This window comes from Melopsittacus undulatus, chromosome Z (genome assembly GCF_012275295.1).
Source record: "Melopsittacus undulatus isolate bMelUnd1 chromosome Z, bMelUnd1.mat.Z, whole genome shotgun sequence".
Lineage (NCBI taxonomy): Eukaryota > Metazoa > Chordata > Aves > Psittaciformes > Psittaculidae > Melopsittacus > Melopsittacus undulatus.
Window position 1 is genome coordinate 24453905 of NC_047557.1, and position 18454 is coordinate 24472358.

The window sequence follows — 18454 nt, forward strand, 5'->3', positions numbered from 1 at the left end:
TTCATCTGCTCTCATCCAAGTCTCATCTCACTGTATGGCCCCAGCAGTGTCAGCTGCTTTTGCTTCCACTAGATTGAAAGTAGGAACCTAGAAGTTGTCTTGGAAGAGAACTTGCATTTCTGTGACTGGTAATTCTTGAAGATGAAGAATTCTTTTCCTAGTAGATCAAGAAGAAGGCAGAGCCCATGACCTTCGAAACAATACGAGCATGCATGTGCTAAGGGGAAGGGAAGAGCTACACTGACAAGGTATGTTTAAGTACAATCTGTATGTATGGATTTCCCCTTTTTGAGTTAAATACAGTCATGCAGGTATTTGCAAGCATAAGATTTTCAGAGAGGGAACAAGAACTTGGAAATCCTGATTCTGGATTATAGTTTGTTAAATGATGACAGGAATTTAAACAAAATGAAAGAAGTGGGAAGCAAAATGATCTTGTACTTCCCTGCAAAGAGAGACATCACAGCCCTTACCTGTGGTTGGAAATGTAAAGATCAAATCTGCTTTTTGTGCATATGAATACACTTGGTTTTGTAATTCCAGCAGTGTTATTTCTGAGGAATCTGCAGCAATAGGAACCAGAAATCTATCAGTGAAAGGCACAGCTCTCTATTTGATGTCAACTTAGTGAGAGGAGGCAGGGTAATAGTGTATTCAGTGACTCAGATTGTACCTAGGGTGAGCACCCTGCACAAAGTCCCTGCTGCTGAGGCTCCATGCTAAACCCTGCTAGCAGCGTGGAAGCCAGCCCAGTCGCGGCTGCACTTGCTGCCCTCAGTATCTGTCCCAGAAGCAGACCTGAAGGATTTGTTGCCCTTTGTTCAGAAGCTGCTGGTTCAAACCACAGCTCTGTCACTACCAGTTGAACTTCTTTGCTCCAGAGATGTTTGGAGATATGCTTGCAGGGGAAGAAAACAGAGGAACTGTAATTCTGCAGGTCTTAAAGACGCAGGCTAAGTGCTGGGTTGATGTAAGCACCTTTCCACCACCTCTTTGAAAGAAAAGAAAATATGAAAGCTTTATTTGGGGTGGCAATTGTTACCAGTTGAACCCTCAAGTCAATGCTTGTTTTATCTTATAGTTCTTGTATTTTTCCCTTTTTCCATCTATGTTGTTTTGACCTGCATAACATGGAGCAGCCAAGCCCACATTTATAATGAATGTAATACAGTCCTGAACTGCTTTTGGAATAAGACACATAAATATCCAGTGTCCTGCTCACTGGGCAGGCACATCAGCAACCCAAACAAAAACGACACAGAAGATACCTGCAGGTATAGGGTGCTGTCTATTGTGCGTGAATATCTCTTAGCCTCAGCGGAGGAGTCAGCCAGCCAAAGATGCCAAGAGAATAGGCAATGAGGAAGCATCAGGGATGTTCCAGGCAAGTATTAACTGAAGCATGCCACAAGGAAGTATTTTGAATCAAAGCTGGCTAAAGCAGAGAGCAATGAAAATATTTTCAGAAGAAAGGAGTCTGTGTGCTCTTTATTGATGATGACTGCGCTGCAGAAACAGAATTCCTCTAAGGCGTGTGTAACTCCTCAAGTCAATATATAATAATATTTCAGGATTGGCAGGCTGTTTGCAGAAGAAAGTGAGGTGATTGTCTTGCTAAAACAAAGGGATCATATACTGGGCAGCAAACATTATCATCTAGCCAGAGGATTTCTGCCATCAGCTAGAGGAGACAGATCTTTTGCAAAGGAATTACAGCAACATTAGGAAACTTCCCTTAGAGCAGCAGTACAAAGATGAGAGCAGAGCTCTGTTCCACTGCTGCAGTGTGCAGGACACTGAGCCAGACTGGGAAAGCTACCTGCAAGGCTTACCTGTGTGGCCCGGTGGGACAGGCAGGTACCAACTGTGCTGTAGGTTCAAGGGCTTTTAAGGGTATCGTGGCATTTGCACCCAATTGCAGTAATGAAGCTGTAACAAGGACATAGTGTCTAAAAATAAAACCCAGAGGTAATGAAGGCCTCGGGATACAGCAGGAGTCAGCCCTGTGGGTGACCAAGCAACCGCACCAAGGACTCTTGGTATGTCCTAACAGTATGTCTCCTCGGTAGCCCTTTTAGAGCAGAAGGCTTATTATAGGATTCAAGGAAACAGATCATCCACCCCTGGACATGACATTTCAAGTCTCTCTTTTGAAGTGCTGCACCAGAAGAGGGAGCTGCTACTTGCGGAAGTTGTAAGCTGGCTTTCATGGCCCCCATAAGCATAACTGTGTGTCATACATTGAATAGAAGCCAGGGCGTAGCTACTTGGAAAACAGTTACCTGGTGAGTGCTGTGTCAAGGGATCAGGCATTTATCAGCTGAAAGGTGTTGACAGAAGTGAAGAAATTCTAATCTACAGTATTTCAGAATGTTAGGAGGTTTTATGAAGGACTGCTGTTTCAGTGACCTGTTGATGGGCTGACAGCATCGTAGTGCCCCTTCATGAAACAGCTAGGCTCCTTCCACTAGGTGAGCTCCAAAAGGGGCAGGAGCCAAATGATACATTTAGTCACTTAACCAGGCTGGTACTGACAATGTCTTGCTCAGGACCATCCCTGAAACCTTGAGTACCCACTAAGAACTGCAGCAGGTTCCTGTGTCTGGGCCTCAAAAGGCAACTTCAGATCTGTTGGGCAGCTGATTGCTGGAAGCAGAATCCAGGTTTATCCCAGATGGCTGACAGAGCAGTCTTGACAAGTGCTGGCTGAAACACAGAGTTTCTGTTTAAAGCTTCTTATTGTGAATTGAGATTAAAAGCCAAAGATATGAAGGGCTTTTTTTCTGTGAAATGGGACATAGCATCGACTTGGAATTGTATCTATTTTTGAGTATTTAAATGCATTTTAGTTGTGATAGATGTTAGTTTGTGCACAAACCGAAGCAAAGCAAGCCCCTGTAGGCCGTGCTGGGCTATGTTCTCCCTGAAAACATAGCCCGAGTAGACACAATGGTTTTGGGGTTTGTTTTACAGCAGAGGGCTTGGTTCATTTTAATGAAGATGACAGACATGAGCAGAATTTTGCCCTATCGGGCAGCAGTGTTTAACTACTGCTGCCTTTGACTGAGGCCAGTCCCGCACTCCTCCCATCACTTCCCCGAGTGGGTTGAGCAGGAGCAGACACGCTCCCCAGTGTCGCTCACGAGCGTGCCGCTTTGCTGCATCCGGTCAGTGCTGCCCATGAGCACCAGAGGGGTGGCCCAGGAAGGGTCAGACCTCGGCAGCGCCACCAGGCGCCCCTGAGCGCGGTTTAGGTAAAGCTGCGTGACAGAGCAGGGGATGCGGGATGCGGGATGCACAAACCGCTGCGGCAGAGCTGGTGGAAACAACCCGTTCATGCAGTGGTAGTGGGCAGGAGAAGAATGAACGTGTGCGCTAGCGGTGATGATACTAGCTATGAGAAGCCTTCAACCAGTAGGCACTGCAGTGGATCCCTTGGAGAGGAGGTGACCTTCCATCAGTAGAAACCTTCAGGAAACTATTATGGGAATGACACAGGTATATGTTCTCCAGGAAAAAAAAAAAAAAAAAAAAAAAAAAAGTGTGATTTTAAAATATTTTTTATATTGCTGATTTTATTTTTTAATGCCAGTTCTTGTTTTCAACATGTGAACATTTGAAACCAAGAGCAGTGTACAATGCCTTCTTTGTCAAATTGTTTTTGCCAGACTCTGTCCACTCCAACAGTCATTTTACTCACAGCAAGTGAGTGTGGGGATAAAAAAAGGCCATCGCTTTATGATGCGTCATATGAAGTTGATTCATAACGTGTCTGTTGTGTTGTTTACATTGTGTAGTTAACATGCATGGCAGTTTGAGCATGCATTGATGATTTTGTATGCTAAGAGCTCGGGTACATGCCTACTGAAATCTGATGGGATTAAAATTAAATACTGAGGAAGTATAGTTAATATAAATGCTTTGTATGAATTGCATGGCTCTTCGATTTTTCTTATTTCTGTGACTTTTAAACATTAATATATGAGGGGAGTGTGATGCAAATTAGAGAAGTTGTTTAAGATAAAAGCATGAAGTAAACAATGAATTCTGTTTGAAAGACCATGAATGTGCTTGGCTTTATATAAGCGATATGGGGCATATTGAGATGGCTTAGGGAAGTCAAATCTACTCTCTTCCTGGTGAGGAGAAAGAGTGAAAAAAAAAGGTGATACAGGCAATTTGCCTGTGGCACAAGTGTCTCCAACAAACATCCCACAGACAGCACACAAATAGGTAGGTACAGAGGCAGCAGACGGAGAGAGTGATCCTGAATGTAGTTTTTGGTTTGGTTTGGGTTTTTCCCCAGAGTTTTGTGATTAATGAGGAGAGAGTGAAGCCTGACACTAACGCAGACAGGCAGCAGTTGTAACAGCAGATAGGAATCGTTGCCTGTTTTTATCCACCTGCCCAGAGATGTGCTGTCTTCGAGCTGATGAACATCTGAACGGTCAGCATTTCAGTGGTGAAGATCTGAATACAGTTTAGAGAAAGTATGAGAGACTGAGGTGCAAAGGGGACATCTAATGTTTAGAGGCTGTTTTATCATCAGGTTTATTACATCCCGCCCACCAGAAGAGTAAAAACAGAGTGGCAGAACACTACTATAGCACTAGACCTAGCTAAGTGATCCATGATATAAGCATGAAGCCCAGGCTTTGCTGGTATGATTCAGAGGTGCTGCAGGACTTCTGTAAGCTCACTCCTATGGCAGGAAGAGTAAGCCCTGTAAAAGGGGTTTCTCCCTATGATAGGAAGCAGCAGTAAGAGCTGCAGAGGTAAGGAACAGTTCACAGGTTTGGAAAAAAAGACCTGTCAGACTCACTTTTTATTTTTACTTCTCTCCCTTCTCTCCATCACCTCTGCTGAGTATTAAGTGGTAAAACAGAAACAAATACAACAGAAATCAGGTAATGGTTTCTGTGAGAAAGAGGAGGTGTTTTATTTCTACAGCTTTGAGAAGGGCTGTTGCCACTGAATACTTATTCACAACATAGTTTTTGATCTGACTCGTAATGAACATGAAAAAAGAAAAAATGGTTCTACCCTTCTCCCGTCTTCTATGTGCTGTAAAACATTCAGGTCTTACTCAGTAGCAGATCACCACCTTCAAAGCACGCCTGCAGATATACTCACTGATTTTCAGTTCTGGTGCATGCATTGAATATACTTCCAACCTGCAGGAATACCCACAGTCATAAAAGAGAAGCCGCTTTTCTGCAATGCCAAAGTAGACACCAGCTGATGGCAGCAAACAGTCTTCCAACAGGAGTTTGTCCTGCAGTGCAGGACACGTGAAGGCACCCCCACCAGGGTCACACATGCTGCGGAGGGCACAGCTAAAATCACAACCCTTCTCTTGCAGGAAAGGCCAGTGGTGATAAAGAACTTGCTTATTTTGATACACATTTCCTACTTGTTCAACATGCTCTGCCAAAACCCAAAATTCACAACCTCTGCAGTTATCACTAGAAGTGAAAAACACCACTGGAAAACCTGAGACACGCCTTAGATTTTGGTTAAGACAAGTGGCAGGTAGGTTTGTATGAAAACACCACCACCTCTTTAACTTTGTTACTAGAAATGACATACCTTTTTCTTGTTTTCTCAGGATTATAATTGCACTAAAAAGTTCCTGCTCCAGAAATACACCCCTTTATTTTTTTGATTATGTTAAAATGTGAGTCAGTACAGGCACAGAACGTGCCTGCACTGACTTACCTACACTCTAGTTCTTGTACCAGAAACACCAGTTAGAAAATAAAGATACACAACACAAACGTATTTGTTGCATAAGATTTATGTAGATAAGTAACACAGAATGGCTATAGAGAAAAACAAGCAGCTGGCAACTCTAGTCTGGGACATGATCAGTTGTCTATTTTGGGGTATGCCCCCTCCCCCAGAAAACAAAACAGAACAACTTAAAAACACTCATAAAGGTACTTCTACAGTATCTTCATTTACAGTCAGCTTTGCTTTTCAAATATAGTGTACATATACCAAAAAAAGCAAATAGTAGAGAAGCTGCATGTTTATGATTTGAGCTTTTCCATGATCCTCACTTGACTTTTTAAGTGACTGCAGGTGGAACCTTGCTCTCTCCTTGTAATGGCATTGCCATGGGCTATCTGTGAAAGGGTAGAAGATTGTAGTAAGGGAACTAAGCTCTTAATATTTCTGGGTTTAATTTTTAACCTTCTTCATAGTGATTTTGTTTTTAAGGATGGGAAGTGTATGTGATTTGTATTTCAGCAAAACTATCCTGCATTACTTAAGCTTCTTCTACAATACCTATATTATGTGATTTAGTTACAAGGATGTTACCCAAATATAATTACTCCCTGCTGCAACATAGCTTAGGCACAACCATCTGCCATGAAGCAATGACAGGCAGCTTGAGGAGTTCAAAGAATAACAATGGAAACCAGATGAACTAGGTATGATTGTTTTTCCCATGGGAACTAAACTACTAAAAATATTTTTTTTTCATGTTAGTACATATTCAAAGTTAAAACCAGACAGTGGTCAAATAAATATCCTTTAATAAAGGAAAAAAGGAATAATTTTAAAGCACCAAAATTGTGAGTATGATGTTACATCGCATGTACAGAAAGGTGAGTACAGGTTTACATTTCTGAGTCATGATAATAAAAAACATGAAGTACACAGCAATAAACTTGCATTGCAGAAAAGCTGCACTAAAGAAAAAAAGACCGAAAAGCAGACAGTTAAAACTTTTTTTGTTTTTAGGTATTGACAGAAATGTTTGTTTAGTTTTTTACCTTTTTTTTTAAACATACTTGTTGCTTAATAGTTTATAACATTGAGCAATTTTAGGCATAGTAACTTTGCAGTCATTTACAATAAAATACGCATTGAATATGTTCTTTTGAATATAATGGAGTTAAAGAACTTTCTTAAAGCCAAGCACAATGTGCTAGTAGTGTTTGATTCTACTGATAATATTGCACAAAGCTAGTGAATGGCAAATTGGTTTTCTTTTGATTATTTCTTACATATTCAATAGGCTTAACAAAAAAATTAGTTTCATTAAACTTCACTGGCTTCACTCATGCAAGACAACCTGCAGCCATCTGTATTTCTTAAGCTTTCATCTTATGATGATGTATTTGTACATACTGAAGATTAAATTCAAAACATACAACAACCACAGTAACACACTGGGAGATGTTAAGCGAATATCCCCAACATTTTGTAATAAAAAATATGTTTCTAAATCTGAAAATCAAGCCAGTCTATGGCAAAACTAAGTATCAAATAGGTGACAGTCTCTGGAATAAAATCTCTGCAGAGTTTAGACTGTCTTCACCAAAACAGCCATCATCCTTTTCACTTGTTCCAAGTGGACACACTATTGGTTAACAGCCTTGGGTATCAGCTTTCGATAATACTCTAGAATAACATTGGAGACTCAGCAGAGTAAAATCCATTGCCTGGTCATTTTCCATATTAGAGGTACATCAGAGCATTCACATTTGAGAATGGAAAGATGACCTTTTCTGTCAAACTCTGAAGCTGTGGGCCACAGAATACAGACGACCTGAATCACAATAAAAATACATAAATGTCAGGTTGCAGATTCACCACAGTCAGAGCTGGGAGTTTTGGATTAAGTCGTCAAACTGAACGGGAAGTGCAAAGAACCGTATATACAACAGCCCCTCCCCAAAATATACTGGCATGCCCACCCACCCTTGAACCTCCTAAAAATTCTAATTTTACGTACTTATGTAGTAGGCATATTAGCAATTAAATATAAATTCATTCTGTAGGAAAAGTTTAAATTACAGTATATTTATAGGTTAAAAATAGCCATTGCTGTACTTTTTTACAGCACTGCTAGCAGTACATCAATGTGCTTATTACACCAAAGAGCAATTTGCAGTCAAGTTGAGGATGACCTACTGCCTGTCAGCTCCAGTAGCACTGATATCATGCAACGCGCTCTCCCAATAAGGTGCTTCTGTTTATTCCTTTTCTCTGCAAGAAGCTTCGCGTGTTCTTAACATGAATTCTGTCGTGCTAAACATAACATATTGTCCATGCTTATGGAATAATTACCAGAAATATATCTAGGTAATTTAATTGCATAAGCATTGCAAAGAAAAAAATCTGATTACACACGTGAAAAAACTTGATTTACAAATTACACTCTTGAAATTCAGTGCAACAAATGGAATAAAGGTAACGTTAACCGACAAAAGTTTGTCTCCTCAGTAAGTTGCATCTTCACTAATGCACCTGTCATTAATATTAAACATTACAGAATATAGTGCTTATACTCAAAATGATTCTTTACAAATAACGTGAAGTATGTTGAATTCTATCCCCAATGCAGCCACAAAAAACACAGTATATAATTATACTAATTGGTTTTACAGGTGTCTGGTGTAGGATGCAGACATCAGACTTAAAAAACAAAAAACCAAAAACAACAAACAAACAAAAAAAACCCCAAAAACTCAGAAGTGACATTTAAAAAAAATCCCCAAGCCTTCATCTACCCTAGATAGGTAACTTAACTAATATATCAAAACATAGTAAAGTGAATAAAATAAGACTATTGGTCACTTGTAAAGGATCTGGAATCTCTGTGAATGACAGCATCAAATTCATGTTGATGCAGATTCCATTTCTGATCGAAGACTATTGCTGTTTACCTTGTATTTTGGTTATTTTAGTAGAAATACTTTGTTTCTTGTTCCCACTCATAGAAGATTTTTCAGTCCTAATATAAGCATTTATACAATAAACATTTTTTATCTTGCTGGATCAGTTACACTATAATAGAACAGTTTTAATTGGAGCAGAGAAAGCAGTTTCTAAAAATGGAAAAAGCCCGAACACTGACAAACTGCTTAAGTGACTAGCAACAGAACAACGCAGCCACAACAATAAAGTCCAGCCACAAATGAAAAATACCAGTAATAGACAGAAAAGTCTTTTTATGGAGGCTCTCTTTCCTTTGCATAAGTTTATGTGTTTTTAATGTAGTGATAGTGATGCTTTCTAAGATTTCTCAAGGACCAACACAGCATTTCTGAACTATAGGAGAACCAATTGCAATGCAGGACTGTCAATAGTTTCCATGAGTTTCTTGTGAATATTCTTAAATTTCCCCATTTGCTGCTGTAGCCATTCCACTACAAAATTTGATATTACAGAAGATGCGAAGTTTTATGGATAATATTCACAGTTTTTCTATCAAAGTGGAGAATTTTGTGAAATTGTGACATCTAGTGACTCATGGAGGATTAAAATACAGGTTTGGTGTTTGGTTTTTTTAGCAGTATGTGGAAAAAAAACATTTACTTTCCACATTGAAGATGGCAGTTTTCAACTGATATAAACTGCTATGCTTAGCATAACAACTACTTTTGTGTGCGTATAAAATACACGTTCTTATAAGAACTCTATATACTAAGCTATTACAGGAATCTGAGATTTCAGCTAAATATAAAACATATTAAGGACAGTTATTCTTTTCAATCATGCACACATTTTTCAAGGCAAAGATGACAGATCACATGGCAAATGAATCTGAAAATTGTGGTACAGTACAGCATGGAGCTAATCACATAAATAACAACAGTGTTAAACTGCAGACACAAATGTTGTGCAAGAGGACCACTGCACCTATACTTTAAAATGACACTATTTTTCCTCCCCTCATAATTTTGCTAGTGTCTCATATGTGTAGCCTAAAGAAAAGAAACTGAAGCCTGGAAGACAGGAAAAGATAGACATTAAAGTTGCTCAATCAACACTGTTAATGTAGCACTGACTTTCAGATGACCCATATAATCTGAATTACAGTTCTGCATCATAGTTCTGCTTTATGCTACAGCCAAAAGATTATTTATCGCCTTGGTTTTAATGGGTGGTGTGACTTGAGCAGAAACACCACAGCTTGCAGTAGAGGCAATGTCAAATGATTATGATGAACCTTGAAAGTGCTGTTATTGCTGCACGAACAGGGTATTAGACAGCCTGGAACCATGCCATGTAACTCGGGGTTCATAGCAGTTTAAGAAAAACAAATCATGTAGGTTTAGGTCCTTGGAAAGCCAGCATCATGTGCTTCATAGAGCTGATCTCAGTACAGAGAAATACAGACCTGATGACTAATACAGCAAAATCCATACAATTCTACAGAACGCTGCTCACAGGTGCTTTGAAAATGAATGTTCATTAACTTCATAAATAAGGCAACAACATTAAGTAAATGCCTGTGAGAGCAAGGGTAAAGTGACATCCTTTCAAGATATCTGATAGAGCTTCAATTTCAGGACAGCCACAGCAAAAAAACTGAGGGGTCCAGGAGCTAAGGTTCCTTTAGGTTACATAGCCTATTGCTAAGGTAAGCTCTCCTCTTCCTCTTTATATAAACTATATGGCAAGACATGAAATCTTCTATTATTAACACAGTACATGTTCCATTACATGACAGCAGCAATATATAACTCCACTTAAAAACCCCCAAACCTGCATAATAGTGTGTCTGTCACAAGAACAGTGAATGGACCACACTACACGAAGGATAGGTACTGTGTATTTCTCAAACACAGCATATGTCATGGTAGTAAAAATAAAATGCTACAGAAAATTCAGTTTTCTTAAAATTGTAATGGACTGACCATCACATGGAGTTTATAGATGGTACAGGGTTATTTGTATCTCTGTACTGACCTACCTCTTAGTACTGTGGTAGTGTAAGAATAGCTGCCTGCAGCCATTAGTCATGAAGTTTAGGAATACTTCTAAGCATTCACCACAGAGAAAGTTGTAATTCTTGTTAAAAAAAAAAGAAAAAAGGGAACTTTTTTTTTTTCAGCCCATCAGCCTTTGGGTATGGAATGCAAACATTTCTGAAGCTACTAAAGGGAATAATGAAAATAGCAAGAGAAGCATGATTTTCACAAGTGAATCATCAGTATGTTTAAACGCTTTGATCTTTTTTAAAGAAGGCTGCTTAGACTAATCAAAACCCATTTTAAATCAAAAAAGAAAAATAATTTTAAGTATGAAATTACAAAATACTGCTTCTTATAACAAATAATATAACTACCTTGGTTCAGCATAACTAAATATTATTATTAAAAAAAAGCAAGAAGATGTACTTTAAAAAGGTGTCAGATCACAAATGAACTTCTAAAAAGGTGCTGCAATGTCTTGCTAAATGTACCATGTTGGAAATAAACACACGCTTGAATATGTACTGAATTCAACTCTTACTCCATATTGTGCTGTGTCATTTGTTACTTTTCACACTGACTTCGAAAATGAAGAAGAAAAAAAGTTTTAAGTTGTGTGTTACTGAATTTCAGCTACTGTAGTGCAACTAGGAATTCTGCTCTTTCTGGAACATCACACTGCTACACCTTCTCTGCAAGGAGATATTTAGCTGGATTTCAAGGCAGATGAAGGGAACATTTTATAGCTAGTTTGATGTCTTGGCTGAATCCCGAAGTTACTCTAACAGCAAGTATTCTTGAGTATGTTCTCATATATACTCAATATGCTCCCCCCACTTAACTGGCTACACATTACTTACGTAAATATAAAATGTGCTTAAGAATTGGGCATTCTCGATCCTATAAAATACACATCTAAACAGCTTTCTGTCCAAACCAGAATTTTTTGAATTAAAAACCCCCAAACACAACCAAAAAACAAAACAAACAAACAAACAAACAAAAAAAACAACCCAACCAAACAAACAAAAAGTAGTGACTCAAAAATTAACATTTCAGGCTATTTTTTCCATATACTGAATTGTTTGCCAAAGAATGCCTCCTGTGGAATTGACAGCCATAACTGCTGGCTGTGAATTTTCAAAAACGATGAGGAAAAGTAATCTTCAATGGGGGTTTCTCCTCTCAGGTCAGTAGCTGTGAATCACCTGTTAGGGGAAAAAAGAAAAAAGAACATCTGAAAAGCTAAATGGCTGTCCAAACACTGTCTGATCAACATATTAGGCAATTCCAACATGCAGTACTGAGCAGTATCTTCAAAAGCCTTGACTCTCTGCTCCCAGGGTAATGACACACTTAAATCCAGAGCCAGAACACACAGAGCATGACCAGGTCTTTTTTTGCCTTCTGTATTTTTGGCAGTGAATGCAGATTAGAGTTTTAAGAGGCCCAAAATACTGCATTAGAAGACTGGGGAGAAAAAAAAACTCGCTGCTTCTCCATTACTTTGTCTGTCATTCCTAGAAGCCCAGGTTTCACATTGCTTACAGTACCCTTTAATGTACTATAGTTATTTATGCGTACCATTATGTACACACACACAGATAGGCTTGTGATACTTTCTGGTATCTTCTGACAACCAGTGATCTTCCAATTTTTCATACAGAAGGTACTGCATCTTTATACTGCTTGTTCAGCTGTACTTCCAATACACAGAATGCCTCAACATTTTTGTGCATGGTTTTTAGAGTGCCCATAAGGAAGGAACTGCTCTCAAAAACAAATTACTCATAACATTAGGTAGAAGTTAACTCATAAATATAATACAAGAGATGACTACATTTCCTGCTGGAATCAGTTACTTTTAGCTTGTCTTCAAAGTTCAATAATTAATGAAACCGCTTCAGTGGGCACTGTTCATACTTCTTGCACATACATCGAGACACTTTTTGGCACTTGATAAACATTAGATCAGATTTAGCCTTCATGACTAAGGCAAATAACTGCATTACATTTAGCCTATAAGGATGTACATGTATTAAATATAGTCTGTAACATACCAATACACTTTTGTATAACTTTTTAACCTAAAATCTCTATGCAACTAATTTTTGGATATGCAGAGCTTACAGTTAAGAAACAGTAAGTCAATCTTAAAGCTTGGTATTAAATGGATGACCCTATAGAAAAAATACTATTCTGCAACTTCTACAACACCCTTTCATTAGATTTTACTCTTGTGTAATAAATTCTGGGTAACCAGTTTGTATGTTCAAGCAAGTATCTATGTGAAAAGTCTTTATTCATCTGAATTTCATGAGGGCTTTGTCTCAATCTCAGTTCTCCCAGATTATTTCACTTGCTTCCACAGCAGGGAGCTATTTTCCCTTTCTGAGTGTTAACTATTTTGTATGACCATTTTTCAATCACAATCTGTACTATCTGTGAAATAGTCTCATCTCATGAAAACAGGACTGTTTCCATAATAAAATACAACACTGTTAAGAGAAAACAGGTCCCAGATGTGAGTACAATACCAAGGGGCATGTGCACTGTGAGCTGCTTCTATGGGGCTGCAAAGGATAGCAGATGAAAACATCTATTTATATTGTATGACAATGTACATGTAAGACTTCTAAGAGGACATACTTCCAATGGAAAATGTTAGGGATGCCCACCCCATTAATTAGATTAAAAACATTTAAATTTATTCTTGGAAAAATCTTCCCCCATTTTTTTTTCTTCTTAGAGACCCCTCGTATTGAAGAGTATTCTTGCTAAACAATGCAACAAGATCCAAGAATAACTCAGATTTAATAAAATCATTAAGTCAAATCACAAAGTTTAAACTTGCTCAGTTATCTAGGAAATGAATAGAGAATAATTGCACTGAGAAAGCCAAATCAATTGCAAGGCATGTCTTTTATAGCTGTCACTTGATTTCTGAAGGTAGTGGGAGTTCACAGTATGCAAGTGAAGAAAAAAGTGACTTCCAATCAAAACTATTTTTACTTTGACTTTTAGCAAGAGTTAAGTGTACCCCTGCTCCTGGATTTTCAACTCCAAAAAGCAGCAGTACATTTGGTATAGAAAAGGATTGGCTTGCCATAATTAAACATTTGTAAATCATTAGTGTGACCAATGGCCAGTTCATGAGGAAATAAAGGCAACACTGATTCGCCTTTTAAAAATCTTTAAGTAGTATTATTTGAAAATAGCATACCAATAGAACAATTTGAGACATGGTATTTCATAATCACAATGACATTCTGCAGAGTATGTGCTAAGTCACTTTCACTTTTTAAACAGCTTCAGCACTTCATCAATACTCACTCTCCAGCTATGGTAATAACTAACCAGGGTAGAATATCCAAAAAGGTTATCTTTTTCCTACTGCTAACTGTGTTGCAAGGATTATAATTATTTATCTTCCACACTCTTGAAATAGCCTTAAATTTCTAAAAATATTTTAAAATTCTTTGCTGATTTTCATATCTTTTCTACAAGTTTTAAGTCTAGTAGGAGCTTTCACTAAGACTTAAATTCATCCACATGCTAGTAGCAGAAAAGAACCATTGCAGAACAATAGTGGTGTACACTGTTGTAGTAATCAGGAATCTGTTCATGCTACTGATGAAGCCGTAATTTTGCAGATAATCTCTTGCTAATTTCTGATTTTTCTGAAATCATTAATTTCATCTGCTGAAGTCTACTACATGTACTTTCAAGCACTGTCTCTTCATATAATGAAAGTTCATTTGTATGAGTAGCAGAAGTATAGATAATTTTTTTTATATTTACTGTTTATAGTCTGGAAATTCAATTAAGTCAGAGAGCTTACAGACTGAAACCAAGCTATCAAAGAGTCAGTCACACAGGGTAACCAAAGAGATTCCAGTGTGTTCAAGAGTCAAATCTAACTATCCTCACTAAAAGCTATTCAGTCTGAAGTGATAAACACGCTAATTTTTTACAAGATCAGAAGTAATTACAAAATAAGTACAAGGTCTGTCCAAGAGTGATTGTGCTGCTTTTTTACTTAAAAGATTTTTGGTATGATGCAAACAGTCCCTTTGAATTTACTAAATAAAATAGAGCTTTTCCTAGGACTACTCCTGTCCACAGCAAAAGTATTCAAACAAGAAAAGGATAAGATGTTGCCTAAAAAAAGGTTTTCTTTCTATAAACCTTAAATTCTTTTAAAAGTCAGTGATACTAAATTCGTATGTGCATATTTTTACCACATTTGACGTCAGACAGTTTAGTCACATTCATACTAAGTCTCCTACAGTGAAGAACCTGAGGTTTAGCCTGTATTGTTATATAAAATGTGTTGAAGAAGTATTTTTTTTAAAGGTAGATTATTTACAGGTTAATTTTCCCAGTCTGTGCAAGGCAAACTCTCCTCTTCATCCTCGGATTCAGGTGATGCTTCCTTAATCCGTCGCAATGCTTCATGGATGCTCCTTGTCAGGGGGTCAGTATCAGGCAGAATTGTAAAGGACTCTCTCAAAACATCTTTCTGCACTTTCTTCAGTTTCACCCCTTTCCTTATCTGTGCCAAGATGTTATTGCTATCATCTTCATCAGGAAAAGGTGGGAGACTTCTTTGCTCAACCTTTCTTAAGTGAAAGCTGCCACGTTTCAAGGAAGCCAGCACTTCATCCATCGGGGAACTCACTGCAGTAAATCAAAAGACCTTCAGTATTATTTCTATTAAATTTTATCAGTCTTCATTTATATTTCCTATGGACCAAAAAGTAGTACTACTAATGTTAATAGTTCCATACTGTCAGTATAATGGTAGCTTCAATATTGCTTTAGCCTCCAAGTTTATCTTCCCTATTACAAGGTCAAAACTGGTTTATATGGACAATTACAGTTTCTGAAACCACCTAACTTCTATGAATGAATTAGTAAAACCTTTTGAGACAGATGGCTTTCCTGTTTGTAGGTAAGAAATTCAAAACAGCTGCAATGAATCCAACACAGTCAAAATGCTTATCAGATTAGCCTTCTTCACTTTGAAACAGGTAATGAGTACGTATCCTAAGTATCGGACTGTGTAGTCCATTCTCAGTACTTGCATTTTGTGGTGGATTTTACCTACTGTATGACTATTACTACATGTCAGTGAAGGAAGCAGCAGTACAGCCAACTGCAACAGCATGCAATTCCTGCTCCTCTGGAGTCATGTATGAATTAGCACAGAGTCACAGCATTCCTATGTATTTTTCCTATATGCCTTACTTTGTAATTAATGAAAACGGAGTGAATACTTTATCCCAAGTCTTTCCATTATCACCAACTTGAAAACAGTTCTTTGCAGAAATAAAAATCTTTGAAAGAGCTTTGGCTCTTTGAAAAACTACCAGTGGATAAGATCTCTACCCAAGAAAATGCACTACAATGAACTACCAGCAGTCTGAAATGCTCACATACACTACCACACACCAATCAGTAAATGAATATCCATCTCCAGTTCTTTTTTGTACATCTTGGAATACATTTTTTTAATCTATTTTGCATTTATGAGTGAGTTTTGTCCATCAGACTAATGGCCAGGACAGTTGGAACAGACACAAGGAAAAGAGAAATAAGAGAAAACAAGATTGCACATTTAAAGGAAGAAGGAAGGACTGTAGACCAACCATCTATTGTACAGAAACAAACTTCTGAAACCACTTACAGACTTGAACATCTTGAGGAACACAGAGCAGCAGGTAAAGTGCTGCTGCAGACATTAACAATACTCTCGAGAGGATACAATTTGATCTTATATTTGTCATTTTATGATGTAGATCAAATTGCAGACACACTACATGCTTTATATAAAATTGCAAGATAAAATGGATATCAGAAAAATAAACAATAGGACTATTGAAAAAGGAAGATGGAGCGCAGCAGCATCAAAATTGATAATGAACTCAAGACTCTACCTGTTACCTGCAAAATTCCTAAGAGCTTAAGAATTCTGTAACTGTGCAGTTGCTTTCAAGGATTTTCAGTCATTTAAGGACAATTCTAGGGGAAACACTCTAGTTTCTGTCTTAATGAAGACAGTTCTAGTTTTGATTTTATCTGGATGAGGGAAAATGTCAGTGAAGGGACGTTTTCTGTAGATGTAATTGATAGAGCCAGGTGGAATTTTTGATAAAATGTTATCGCAGCCATATTATTGCAGCGTGAATCAAGCCTAACTCGAGGTACTTTTTCTCAGTGACTTGCAGTAAAATAGTTTGGCTGAGCATTTCTGAAAATCCCATCTCTGATTTTCAATTAAAAACTTTGCTCCAATATAGCATGTTTCACTACAACACCAGGATTATTTTGTTCAAACGTGGCTGCCATTCTCCCCATTTTATATACGGGGTAAAGGATAAACAGTTAAAAACAAGTAGCGCCCCCTTAGGTGAAGCATATAGTATTTGTAGAGCTAGCTGTAAGCTAGATAGGAAAAGATTCTTTTAGACAATGCTTAGCTCCATTTTCTAGCTAGTCTAACATGGTATATTGTAAAGTCAGTTTCACAAGTGTATTCTGTCTAACTGAACAAGTATACAGCACTATGTCCTAAAAGTCCTATCATTTGTTTCAGTTGCTAACGTCTGTCAACTAAAAAGGATCCAATAACTTTCCCATTAATACCTATCAATAAATCACAGTATACACCTTTCCTCAAAGCAATTAAAAAATGGAACTGATGTGCATTACAACTAAATATACAGAAATGTTAATGTTACCTCTTCTCCTCTGTAAACCTTCTAGATCACCAGTCTTCTTAAGCTTCTTCTTGGCACTGACTAGCTGACTGCTGTCAAACAGATATGCTGGTGGGACACCAGAAGAGTGCTGGACTCCCTTCTCCTCACTCTGACATTTAACAAAGTTGTCACTTTTCTCTAAGGGTTTTGCTGTAGCATCTTCCTTGGAGGGCAAAGGTGGAGGTGGAGGTGGTGGTGGAGGCAAAGGGGGTGGAATTGGTACTACAGTAACAATCTCTGGTTCAACCTCATTACTGGTGAGTGGAGAAATACTAACAGGAGGCAGTTCAGAGTTAAGACCATCAGGAAGTAATGGAGTATCTCGAAGTTGTTCTAAGCTTGTGAATTCCTGCACTTGCAATGGCCGAACTGCATTTTCTGATTCCACCTCTTCACTTTTCTCTTTGATTTGTATGGCTACTGGCAAAGATTGAGGCTGATCAACGCAGGATGCTGAGCTGGCCGCACATTTTCTTCTTGCATGAGCTAGCCGGAGTCTGGTTGATTTAAGTATTACTTGCCCAGGGTACCGCTAAAATGGGTAAGTTATTGACAGTTAGAGAAGTATGCAACTAATATGCAAGTACTGTTCTAGACTCTAAGTACCTGTTGTCGTGGTTTGCCTTTCTGACAAGTAGAATTCATCTGCTACTTTCATGCATTTTACTCTTCATGTAAAAACAAATACATCCTCACCTTTATGCAAAAATTATGCATTTTCTTAAGTTTTATTCTTGGTTAAGCCACAATTTACAAGACTGGTCTGGGATATACATAGGCTAGAGCTAGGATTTCATGAAGAACCAGAATGTACATTCAAAACTATTTTTTTCTGAAAACTGAAATTAAAATCCCTCTTGCTTTCCTTTTGTAAAACTGGCCAATGGCTCACTCTGCAACAAAGTCCTCTCTGACCCAATACACTGGCCTTAGATGTGAAGCATATTGCCTAAAAATTTATGTCTGGAAAACATC

At 38.1% G+C, this 18454-nt stretch overlaps 1 protein-coding gene across 2 annotated transcripts in view; it reads right to left on the reverse strand.

Annotated features, from left to right (window-relative positions):
• Positions 1-6519: 6519 nt before the first annotated feature.
• Positions 6520-18454, reverse strand: part of JMY (junction mediating and regulatory protein, p53 cofactor) — a 69681-nt gene continuing 57746 nt past the window's right edge. The window contains exons 9-12 of one of the 2 annotated variants that reach the window (XR_004550547.1): positions 17459-18011; positions 15085-15395; positions 7927-11923; positions 6520-7561 (exon numbers count right to left, since the gene is read on the reverse strand). Coding sequence is in view for 1 of the 2 variants with exons in the window: in XM_034072790.1 (XP_033928681.1) it covers positions 15088-15395; positions 17459-18011 (861 nt within the window). In the remaining variant the exon portion in view is untranslated. Of the gene's footprint in view, positions 11924-15084; positions 15396-17458; positions 18012-18454 lie in introns of both variants that reach the window. The other variant, XM_034072790.1, reaches the window with a different exon arrangement.